Source organism: Manis javanica, chromosome 11, assembly GCF_040802235.1.
Source record: "Manis javanica isolate MJ-LG chromosome 11, MJ_LKY, whole genome shotgun sequence".
NCBI classification, from domain to species: Eukaryota; Metazoa; Chordata; class Mammalia; order Pholidota; family Manidae; genus Manis; species Manis javanica.
This window is the reverse complement of record NC_133166.1, coordinates 117,148,451-117,161,161: the sequence shown is the minus strand read 5'-3', so window position 1 is coordinate 117,161,161 and position 12,711 is coordinate 117,148,451. Positions and strand designations below refer to the sequence as shown.

General features: G+C 54.9%; 1 protein-coding gene across 2 annotated transcripts in view; it reads right to left on the bottom strand.

Moving 5' to 3' along the window:
- The window catches only part of MACROD1 (mono-ADP ribosylhydrolase 1), a 140,500-nt gene that overhangs the window by 118,010 nt on the left and 9,779 nt on the right, over positions 1-12,711 (bottom strand). For both annotated transcript variants that reach the window (XM_036995691.2, XM_036995690.2), the window contains exons 2-3: positions 12,138-12,239; positions 9,989-10,105 (exon numbers count right to left, since the gene is read on the bottom strand). In XM_036995691.2, coding sequence (XP_036851586.1) covers positions 9,989-10,105; positions 12,138-12,239 — 219 coding nt within the window. The remainder of the gene's footprint in view (positions 1-9,988; positions 10,106-12,137; positions 12,240-12,711) is intronic.

Genomic DNA, 12,711 nt, shown 5'->3' with positions numbered 1-12,711 from the left:
TAGGTCAGACACCAACATCAAATAGCAGGTGGTAAGGCTGAGTAGAGGGCCACAAGCAGGACCAGGTAAGAGGCTGGCAGGTTGGAAAGCATATGCCAAGGGCGCCCAGGATCCCAGGTGTGCCAAGCACAGGGGGCATGTTATTAGATACCCAGCTCAGTGTCCTCCCTTGTCCCTTGTTTCTTTTTATTCCTATGTTAATGTTTCCCCACTTTTACTGTACCTATTTTTCAGTGGAAAAAGGCGGATTAAACATTTTTTAAAAATCAACTCCAGCTCAAACACCCACTTCCCTGGTGATAACAGTCACCACTTACTGAGTTCCAATGACTTGTCGCATTTGCATGCATCACCTCATTCCTCTCAACCACTTTCGGAGGAATGTCACTCTCCTGGGTTTACAGGTGAGGAAACGGAAGTTCAGAGGGGAGGTGCCCTCTGGACGAGGCCACAGAAGCTCATCAGCGGCCACGGCAGCCCTATCCTGCCTGCCCCTGACAAACCCCACTCCTCTGAGTCCCAGAGCCCAGCATCCTGCCCTGTGCACCAGATGGGGCTCCCAACCACCTTGTTAGGAGGGAGAAGAGGCCGGGTGGAGGTCAAGGGAGGCGCAGGAGGCAGTCAGATGATCCACAGAATTCCATCACCTCCTGGCCCTGCCTACAAGGCCCTGGTCCCCTCCCTGCCAAACCCCAGGGCTTCAACCAGACCCGCCCCACCTTCCCGTGACCCTCACCAGGCAAGTTCCCCACCGGCTGCCAGACGAGGATTCAGCTCCTTTGACAGCCAAAGCTGCAAAGCTCCTGGCGCCAGTGTCAATTCTGGGCCATTTGCTTCATAGATTTTAATGTTCCTGTTTCTCCTCAACATCCTCAGCAAGGTAGCTCTTGCTTTTCAAAAGGGATGTGGCGTTTGAAGATGTTTAAACCATACGTGAAATACAGCCAGGCAGCAATAATAAAACAGACGCGAAACCTGCTGGCAGGGGAATGGCTGACAGCCGGCCTCTCTCTTCCCACATGCTACTCTGCAGCTAAGCGCCTATTTTTATGGCAATTACAATGTCCGAGGAGGGGGAGGAAGCAGCAGCGAGAAGGCTGGGTGGGTACCTCCATACAAGGACCACTTGTTGCGGTGGAGTGGGGTACAGCTGACGGACAGGGTTTTAATGAACCAAAGCGGGCAAAACCAGCCAGACATTTCGGCTGAGGAAGGCCAGCCACAGCCACAGCCCACCGCCACCCCGGCTCTACATGGGCTGGCTGGCCCCCATGCCACTGTCAAACCTCTCCACACCCCAGGACCTGCCCTCCCCAGGGCCGCGGTCCAAGGTCAGCCAGTTCTGAGTCCTCACCAGCTTCCTCAGCTAACACCCCCACGCATACATAAATAGCTGTGTCCTCTCCCCGCCCGGTGTGCAGGGGGCAGAAGCCTGCACACCAGGCAGCCTGCTTCCACCTTAGGGGCCTCTGCCTTGACCAGTCGTTAGCTCAGGCAAGTTCCTGTCCTGCCCCAGGGCATGTGCAGAGCCCGGTCAGGGATGGAGACCTGGGGCCAATGGGCTCTGCCCACTCTCCAGGGGCTCCGGTCTAGCAGGGTGGCTAAGTGAGATACTTTGCTACTGAAAACACCAGTTACCGTTTACTGAGCCTACAGTGTGCAAGGCATTGCAGGCACAGATTAATTTTTCCTCTTAAGCCTCCTGAGGGGTACACATGTGGAAACAGAGGCCCTGAGAAGTAGAATGGACTTTACCCCAGCCTCTGTGAGCAGCCACAGCCCTGGCCTCCAAGGCTGCCTGCACTGCACCCCTGGGGGCCCTCCAGACCAGGCCTAGCTGGGCCCCCACGAGGGTGGCTGCACCTTTGCTACAGGTGCTAAATCCAGACAGCAGGGAAAGGGCCTGAGAGACCCCAGGACCAGTCACTTGCCAAATAAATCAATGTACCCAAGGTGAGCTTCTGAAGCACAGGGAAACCCTGAGAGGGGCAGACGAAGAAAGGGCTGGAGCCTGCAGAGGTCCCTGCAGGGTGGCTTCAGCTCTGCCAGCCCAGGCTGAGCCATGGCCACCAAGCCCTGATGGGGCGCAGTGCACCCCCAGGGAAGGGGGATGTCCCCGGTCCTGCCCCCCACCCAGGCTGTTCCCTGGTATCCCACACACCCCTCCCCACAGAGGCAGAGCAATCACTGAAGGTCCTGCCGCATGGGGGGGAGGGGCCTAGCCCTCCTGCCCTGCACCCTACAGTTAGGACCCCAAATTCAAAAGACTGGCAGTCAGAAGGGGGCCCCTCCCTCTGCCACCCTCTCGGTTCAGGTGCCCTGAGATCCCTGTCCCCAGCCCCACTGAGTGCTGGGTACAGAGCAGTCTGAGACCCTGTCGCGCTGCCCGGTGGAGACCCCCGGGTGGGCGGGCTGTCTGGGGGGTGGGAGGCAAGGACACAGGCAGGCTCCTTCGACTCTCTTTTAGGCCATGTTATGTCCCCAAGCTGGGACTGAGCCAGGCCTCACCCAGGAAGCCCCAGAATCAGGGTGGGGTGTGTGTGAGCCCACCCTGTGGGTCTGGAGAGAGCAGACTCAACCCAACACCCATTTGAGCATCATTATCTACACAGAGCTGGGTGCTGAAAGGACAGGAAGGAGACCCAGTTCTTGGAGGGCAGCCCTGATTTCCACGTGCCATCTCCAGACCCCTTCACCTCCTAGGGATACAAGGTACCCATCCATTAAACAGGCAGGCAAGCCACAGCCTCCTGGAGGGGCCCGAGGCCACTGGGCAGCCCTCTGCCAAGGCGCTGGCAGATCATTCCAGGAGAGCAAGCCAAGGGCTGCCGATCCAGCCCTTTTCATGCTTGGCCAGTTTAATGGTCCCATTAATTTCAAAACACACACGTTCCCACAAGCTCCGGCCTCCTCAGCTCAGTGCTCAGGGCAGAGCGCACACTGGGAACACAGGCTGGCACACAGGTGGGGCGCTGAGGCCACCTGGCCCCAAGGACAGGAGGGTTCCACTCAGCAGGGGGTGGGTGGGCAGCTGAGCCCACATGTTTCCTGATCCTGTGTCCTTCATGAAGGGGAGAAAAAAGTCCAGAAGGGCCCAGTGCTGGGAGTCGGGAAGACCTGCTTTGCTTCATTCCTGCTGTGTGACCCTGAGCAGGTCATTGTCCCTCTCTGGACTTGAGATACTCCCCATCTTCCTCTATAAGGCTGCAAATGCCTTGAGGGCAGGGACTGGATCATATTGAGCCTGTATCCCCCAGAGCCTCACACAGAGCTAGGGATCTCACAGGCAGCGCTTATGTGTCTACCACTGTCCTCACCTGCAAACTGCAGTAGCATTAGCTTCTTCCCGCCCTGACTTCTAGGTCCAACCACAGGGGCAAAGAGAGGTCTGGCCCGGGGCAGGAGAAGGGGCCCAGAGGGCGTCACAGGTTTGTCCAATCACTCCCACTGTCTGACCACCTCTCAAGGGCGTCTAATCACTCATTCATTTAACAAACATTTATCAAGACCTAGATGAAAGGTCATCAGGTCTAGGGTCCAAGGCCGACCCTCATGTTCCCTTGTTAGCAAGGACTGGATAATAAACAGGAGACTTGGCAGAAGGCCTTGGGGTGGAAGGACCTTCCAGGGTCCTCAAGTCCTGCCCACCAGCCAAGCTCGGCTCACTGGACCAGGCCCCAAAAGCCCTCGAGGGAATCTCAATAATTCAAGAGGGATCTATCATTTATGAATTTATGTAACCACTTCTTGACCTTGTGGAAACGAGCTGCCCTCTTCCCGCGCTGGTGGAATTAGGCCTTGGCACTATCTCTGGTGTTCTGGGTTTTCTAATGTGGGGAATGGGCTACCTGGACCCCGGGCCTCCCAACTGGCCTCCTGATCCACTCTGGCCCAAATGCCCAGACTGACCCCAGAATGAGCTTCTGAAAAAGCAAACCCGATCATGTCCCTCTTAAATCCCAAGTCCAAAAGATGAGGGTTTGATTCCTGGCTCAGCCTTATGCCAGCACTACAGTCCTGAGATTGACTCAGTCACCTCATCTGTGAAATGGGGGAAACAGTAGAGCCTGCCTCAGAAATGAGGCAATTTGTGCAATGTGGGGGACAGCCCCTGGCCCAAGGGAACACTCAATACAAGCTGCCTCCAGCTGAGAAGCAGGGGCCCCACAGGGCAAGCTGGGGGCAGGGGCTGGGCCCAAGGTCCACCAAGTGGGCCACGGGAGCTGGAGCCCACCGTGAGGCCGCGTGGGGCCCACGAGCCCAGACCCAGTTGGCCCCTCTTCTCCACATTGACACCTGCTGCGCCAGACGCCTGGCCCACTTCTCAGTTGTCCTGCAGTGAAGACAGATGACAACACACCCACTCTGGACACCCAAACTTCTGAACCAGAAAAGAAAAGGGAACACAAACGAGGTATTCCCACCCACCCTCAGAAAAAAAAGATTTCCTAGAAGCTCTGGAGTCTCACAAACCTCCCCTCCCAGCACCACTACCGTTTAGCTGTGTGGCTTTACGCAAGCTGCTTCACATCTGAGTTTCCATTTCCCCACTGACACTGTGGGCTGACATACTAACACCAGGAGCCCAGGAGAGGTGGCACACCCAGGTGTGAATACAGCCTAGACCTGGAGGGAGACCCCCAGTTCAGGACCGGCCACAGTTCATTCCAAGGCCCCCAGAACTCCCCTGGGTCCCATTCACCTTACCTCTCTGCCAGTCTCTCCCTCTCTGCCTCTGGAATGCCCTTGTACAACTTCTGACTCAGCTCCCCACCTCTCAGCTCAAGTGCTGGTTCCTCCAGGCAGCCTTCCTGATTGCCTCTGCTGCCGTAGATGGGACTCCCATCCCTCATACACTGCTGTCCCTTTCCATTCACGACTTGTCCACATTTAGGATTAGAGACTATTTCTCTTTTGGCCCAGGACTGGTATCCCAGCATCTGTTGCACAGTAGGCCCAGCACATAAATCTACTGAATGAAAGAATGAAAGAGAGGCCACACACAAGTTCAAATTCCGACTCAGCCACCTATCAAGTTGGGGTGTGTTATCTCTCTCCGAGCCTTGGTTTGATCACTGAAAATGGGGACATAGTCCTGCCTGCCCCACAGATGCCTTGAGGTTGGCAGGGGCGAGCAACGAGGGAAGCACGGGTCCCACCTTGTGCTCTCCAGGGGTCAGGGCCCAGCAAGATCAACTGCTATTCACAGGTTCTCTCTTGCACCACCCTCCCTGTCCTCAGAGAGGTTGCTGCCATTAAAGGAGGCAGGCAAGCCTCAGCAAACACATTTAAATCTGAAGTGACAGATAAAGCGATTTACGGGGACAGTTTAGTGTCAGATCACTTCCCACAAGGCAGTTGGGATCCCTCAGCCCCCCACTTGCTAGTCCATCAAGGCGGTCTCTAAATCTCTGACTCTGAGCAGTGGCCCACGGACAGCTAGGGGGCCCTCCAAGCAGCAGAAGGGATGAACCAAGGGTTCAGGCTGGCTTGGGGGAGGAGAAGGCGATAAGCAGCTAGCAGATTTCACAAATCAAAGCCCCAAGACTTAAGGAAACAGAGCACCACTTCATGCCTTATTTTAAATAAATAAGCGGCTTAAAAAACTCCCAGTGAAGCCAGCTTGTCGCTGCAAGACATGGCTGCCCACCCATTCTGCACATCCCGGCCTGCATGCCAGGGGCCCCTCAAAGGCCTCACTGACCTGCCTTGCCTCCTGCCACCTCCTTGCAGAATTAATTGGTCCCTGTGGTGTCGCGTGGCACTTGGTTCAGACCTCGCTTCTAGTGCCCTGTCACATTATATTCTACTTAGTTGTTCTCACTTTTAGCTTCCCAATAGTAATTTACCAGGGGCTCACTATGTGCCAGGTCCTGGGTCCAGTGCTAGACAGGCCTGAACTCATGTGCCATCCTCATACCACCCTGGGGTAAAGCCAATGAAGATCCATTTTTCCAATGAGGAAAGAGAGGCTCAGAGGTAGCAGCACCACCAGGTGGAACCGTAGGATACCAACCAGGTTCCTGGCCTATGTGGCCAGAGCCCTGACTCACTGGCCTGGCACAGCTTTGAAGCGAAAGATTCCTTCTGTCTTTGCACCAAGTATCACATTCATCTCTGCTCAGTCCTGTTACGACCCAAAGGCCAGAACCGGCAGCCGGACATCTGGGTTGGCCAAGCATGTGGGGCTTTTTTTGTACTAGGACATTACCCACCTGGGATTCAGTTGTCTGTCGTGAACTAGGGGCCCACCCCCACAGGCCTGGTAAACTGGGATCCTCAAGGGCATGGAAGTGACCCAATCAAGGTCATACCCCTCCACCCTAACCTCCCACCTGCAACCCCACCCCTCTACTTCCCATCTCCCCACTCCCCACCCCTACCCCCATCACAAACAGAAGACATAAACACTTTGGAAGCTGAAGCACCCCCTGGGCAGAGAGCCCCCCCCACCAAGGCCCAAGCTTTCTCTAGAGGAGATGCCAGGCAAGGCTCTCCCCAGATACAACCTGAGGGTCATAGGCCAAGTTGGAGAGGTGGGCATGTCCCCAAATATCTTCTGCTCCAGAACAGAAGCCTGAAGGGGCTCCCTGGCTTATCTTGCCAGCATGGCAGCCCAATTTAATTAAGATGGATATGGCATGCTCCCGTGGGCAGGAGCCGTGGCCTGCACAGATGGCAGGAGCCTCAGACTCTCTGGGCACCGCCTGAACAAGCGCTCCCAGTGGCAGCCTGTGAAACAGCCAAGGAGGGCCAGGGAAGCCTGCAGGGCACCTGGGCGCTGGGGGGTATTGGTACTGCCACCTGTGACCTCAAGTCTTGCCACCCATTAGTCATGCATCCTCCTCTACTCTGCCCCAGCCCTCACCTCCAAACCATACAACAGACACCACACCACACACCACACACCCCCAATCACATCATCTCAAATACCAACGGAGTAGGGTAAAAACCAGGCCTGGACTTCCTATGGCAGTGGACCAGTTGAGAAACAGTCCCCTTCCCCAAAGCCCTGAGACAGGGTGTGGAAAGAGCTGCTCTGTGGGAAGGGAAGAAGTAAGGCAGGTAGGCAGGATGGGCACCTGGCCCCTGCCCTCTCTGTGGACCCCCAGGGTCCTCCGAAGGGGTGGGAAGGGTGCTCAAGGCCAGGCAGGAGCCCTCCCTCAAGCCTACAGCTTTTCAGGATGGAGGAGGTTCTAGGGGGCCCAGTCCCCCTCTTCCCACAGGCCCTTCCCAGCTCCCTGGCACAGAGCCCCCTCCACAGCCCCGCAGCTGGAGCGCAGCCCAGGAGGATGGCACCTTCCCCATCCCACCCCATCTGGCCACAGGAACAAAAAGAGATTCCCCCACGAAACCCAGAAGTTCCATGGTGACCTCAAATCCCCTGCCCAGTCCCCTCACTGTTCCCCGTGGGCCACCGACCCCCACGGGGCCAACATTGCCCTTGGCTTCAAAAATAAAAATAAAAAAATTCCCACCCCGAGATAATTGCTCGCTCCTTTTCCCCATTGTGGTGGCTCCGCGGTCGGCGCTGAGAAGCAATTATTCACAGCTAATGATTATAATCAAGTCAAATAGAATTTAATGGACACATATTCTCTTCCTGCTTGAAACTTTACATATGAATTAAGCACATATGGGTTTCAGGAGGCACAGATCAGATTTATGCTGCCCTGAAAAGCCCCGCGTTGCCGCGACTTTTATTCCGCTGATAAACAGGCTGATTTACGGGCTCTGCCGGGCCATCGGAACCGCGATCTCTGCTGCCCCCTGGTGGGAGGCGGCCCGGGCTGCACCAGGGCCATGGGGGCCCCCACGGATGACAGCGCAGGACCCCGGGTGTGGGGCCCCATGCCAAGATCACCAAGGACCCCCGAGGTCTAACCAATGCCGAGGGGTACCCAGAGAAGACGAGGACCCTATGTGGGAGCCCGGTGTCCAGGGCCTGACAGCCATCCCCTAGTTCCAGGAGGGTTCTCGGTCCTCCCTACTGAGGCCCTTTCTAGAATAAACAGAGATCCCAGGAAAATATGACAAGAGGTGTTGGGTAAATTAAAGCAAGCAGGGGGAGGCAAAAGCTGATCATCTACAGTGATGCCCAGCATCCCCTGGCATCCTTGGGACAGGGTTGACACCCAGAGTGACAATGGTGAGTGACATCAATTCGAGTACAGACAACAGCAGCAGGTGCTGAGCATTCGGTTCATGCCAGACCCTGAGTGTCACAGCTCATGAGCACCGGTCCCTCATGACCCCAGTGACATGATGATGGGGTTTTCCACCATGTCTATCACACAGAGGAAGAAACAATCCCAGGCAGGCACGATGAGAAACGGAGTCCCGGGAGAGACATGGCAAACAGTGCCACCCCCAGCCAGCGCAGTCAAATGAAGCCAGGACAAACAGGCTTTCCTGAGAGTGTGAGAGGCTGACAGCCACTGCCCCCGGAGTCCAGCCAGTACCAGGGCACTCAGGAAGAGCCATTAATCACGCCGCAGCCCTGTGCGCAGTCTCTAGAGCCCCCACCCAGCTCCATCTGCATCCCGCTGCCACCCCGCCTTGGTCCCTGCACTCTCCCTCCTGGCCTGCCAGCCACCAACCCAGCTGGGAGAGAGCTGATAAGACACCCCACTTTTCCCTCCAGCCACTCTGCAACTCAGCAAGAAAACTACCAGCAGGGCACCTTGCACATCCTGGCTAGTGACTGACAGGGCCTCTCAGCCATGACCCCAAGCCAGCCCCTCCTGGGTGCAGGCAGCAAGAAGGCTCTTCTCCTCTGAGCCACTATGACATCTGCCAACCTGGCTTGGCTTGTCCTTAGCTCCGTGTCTCCCCAGATGGACCCCACTGCCACTCACTATCCTAGTGGCCCAAGGGAAACACAGCAGAAACCCAAAGGTGACCTGAGCTCCCTCTGCTTGGAGTCAGAATGCCTGCCATCGTGTGGCTGGTCCCTGTGCACTGAGACAGACAAAGTGGGGGAAGGGGACGACCGCAAACATGTTCTGCGAACATCAACAGAGAGACACACAGGGCAATGCCACTACCAGAAATGCAACCCAGACCTCAAATGAGCAGGTCCACAGCAAGCCGAGTGGCCCTCTCGCCCTGGGTCCCAAGAGCCCTTTCACTTGGCAAGAACAGCAAGAGTGAAGTCATTGGCAATGCCACTCCCTGGCCAGCACTGGGGTCAGACTCAATGTGAGGGTGAGGCAAAGAGATGTGAGATGCTCCTGTGGGTGCCTGAGACTACATAGGTTGGGAGGGGGCTGGCACAGCGAAGTTTCCCAAGACAAATGAGTCTGCCAGGTCTCCGAACCTTTCTCTAAGGAGAAGGCCAGGGAGGCCTGGGATTCAGCCCCTTCTCACCCCTGTCCCATGAACCACCTGTGTACCTGCTGGACCTGACCGCCCCTTGACCCCCACTCTTCCAGACAACCAATGTCTGGAAGGACAACAGCGACCTGCCCCCTCCCCCAAGAGGGGGGAAAAGCGGCAGGCTCCACAGTGCATCACAGAAAACTGCCAGCCAGCGGGGCCACCGAGCACAGGGCCCAGGAGCCTCTGTCCCCACCCTCCCCCAATGCGCCCCCTCACTGCCCCGGGTCTGAAGGAGGCAGAGGAAGGAAAGCAGAGGTCAGGGGCTGTGCAGCCCCAAGAACAGACCCCCCTTCCGGCTTCTGCCTTCCTGGCAGCTCGGCACAGTTCCAGCCTAGCTCTCTCTCTTCCTGGCTGCTGATGGGTCTCAAAGCTGTGAGGCAGCTCAGCCAAGGTGCCCCAGACTCAGCAGGTCAGGGTTTCAAGGGAAGAGGCGTCCACGCAGCCAGCACACTGGGCTCCCGTGGCGCCAGCAGGCCATCCTCATCCAGCCACCCAAGGCTTGCTGGAGCCAGGTGGCGCCCACCAGGCCTGGCACGGTGGGCCAGAGCAAAGGTGACGAGGCGGCCTCCCAATTCTCACCTCAGGCCAGCCAAATGACCCCGCTCACCGGCATTGATGATGGCATCCACCTCCAGCTTGGTGATATCGCCTCGGAAGAGGGAAATTTTCTCATTGAGTTGCTTGTCCTTCTTATACGGGGGCTCCTCTCCCTTCACAGTCACTCCTGGAACAAGCAGAGGCCAAGGGGTGGGTCACAGAGAGGCCCCCACTACAGAGTGACCCACCAGCGCCCACAGGCCAGGCACACCTCTATCACCCCCTCCCACCTCCAGGGCAGCCCACCGCGCAGTGACTGGTGCCACGGGTAATGACAGCCCACACTGATCAAGCACCTACCATGTGAACCACACACTTGGTCTCCTTGAAGCTTCACAACCACCTTACACACAAGTACAGCATTCATGTCATCCACCCCCATTTTACAGATGTGGAAACTGAGGCCCAGGCAGGTTAAGTGGCTTGCCTTGGGTTACTGTGACTGAACTGACCCCCCTACCTCTGCGCATATTCTGTTGCTTTTTGAGTTCCTAGACTATGACCTTTGCTGTTTGCAATTTACCAGTCCTGAGTGCTTACGAGCATGTCCCCCTGCAGCCACCACCACGCCATGGCTTCAAATCCTACCTCCCAACCACGTGTCAGGAGTCTGGGGATCTGTTTCCCAACAGTATAATGGGAATAAAAGTTGAACCACTACATGTAAGAGAATGAAACTGGATCACTGTCTAACCCCATACACAAAAGTAAACTCGAAATGGATCAAAGACCTCAATGTAAGTCATGAAACCATAAAACTCTTAGAAAAAAACATAGGCAAAAATCTCTTGGACATAAACACGAGCGACTTCTTCATGAACATATCTCCCCAGGCAAGGGAAACAAAAGCAAAAATGAACAAGTGGGACTATATCAAGCTGAAAAGCTTCTGTACAGCAAAGGACACCATCAACAGAACAAAAAGACATCCTACAATATGGGAGAATATATTCATAAATGACAGATCCGATAAAGGGTTGACATCCAAAATATATAAAGAGCTCATGCACCTCAACAAACAAAAAGCAAATAATCCAATTAAAAAATGGTCAGAGGGGCTGAACAGACAGTTCTCCAAAGAAGAAATTCAGATGGCCAACAGACACATGAAAAGATGCTCCACATCACTAGTCATCAGAGAAATGCAAATTAAAACCACAATGAGATATCACCTAACACCAGTAAGGATCGCCACCATCCAAAAGACAAACAACAAATGTTGGCGAGGTTGTGGAGAAAGGGGGACCCTCCTACACTGCTGGTGGGAATGTAAACTAGTTCAACTATTGTGGAAAGCAGTATGGAGGTTCCTCAAAAAACTCAAAATAGAAATACCATTTGACCCAGGAATCCCACTTCTAGGGATTTACCCTAAGAATGCAGCAGCCCAGTTTAAAAAAGACAGATGCACCCCTATGTTTATCGCAGCACTATTTACAATAGCCAAGATATGGAAGCAACCTAAGTGTCCATCAGTAGATGAATGGATAAAGAAGATGTGGTACATATACACAATGGAATATTATTCAGTCACAAGAAGAAAACAAATCCTACCATTTGCAACAACATGGATGGAGCTAGAGGGTATTATGCTCAGTGGAATAAGCCAGGCAGAGAAAGACAAGTACCAAATGATTTCACTCATATGTGGAGTATAAGAACAAAGGAAAAACTGAAGGAGCAAAACAGCAGCAGACTCACAGAACCCAAGAATGGACTAACAGTTACCAAAGGGAAAGGGACTGGGGAGGATGGCTGGGAAGGGAGGGATAAGGGGGTGGGGGGAGAAAGAAAGGGGGCATTATGATAAGCATGTATAATGGGGGGGCACAGGGAGGGCTGTGCAACACAGAGAAGACAAGTAGTGATTCTATAACATCTTACTACGCTGATGGACAATGACTGCAATGGGGAATGTGGGGGGAACTTGGTGATGGGGGGAGTCTAGTAAACATAATGTTCCTCATGTAAATGTAGAGTAATGATACCAAAAAAAAAAAAAATTTGAACCTGCCTCAGGCTGTGTTAATTAAATGAGGTGATGCATGCAAAGAGCCCAGCACACAGCAAGCACTCAATAAATGCTGCTGCCCCTCTCCTTGGCATTGTCAACAGGAACCTACCAAACGGGTAGCAGGGCCTCCCGGCACAGGGCCTACCTTTTGCCATCTCTTTCCACGTCGGGATCTTCTTCAGCCTGATGAAGTCGCGGCAGAAGTAATGTTCCTCCCGCTGCTTGTCACTCAGGCCCTTCAGAAACACTGCAGATGATGGGGGGAGGGGGCAGGCAGGAAGGAGCGTCAAGGTGGGCAAGGAGAGGAGCAGTCCTGGGGGCTTCCCGCACCCCCAGGCCTTCCCTCCTCAGGGGATCCTTGCCTCATCTGAGCATGCAAACCAGCCCTACACACCCTTCCTTCCCATAGGCACACAAAGAGGGGCACTGAGGGTGGGGCCGCTGTGCCACCTTGGGTGGTAGAGCCTGGAGGTCCCTAGAACATCTTGCCCTGCCCTCTTTGTTCAGGAGGAGAAACTGAGGCCCAGAGAGGCAGAGGGCATCTCTCAGAGTGCACAGACCTGAGTTCAGAATTCAACTCTGCCACTCTGCAGCCACGTCCACACCTCTGGGTGCTTAATTTCTTCTTTTAGAAAGGGGATTAAGACGCTCCTTGTGGAATAATTTCAACTTTACTCAGGCATGCAAGGCCCAGCAGGTTGGTGGCACTGAATCAGTGA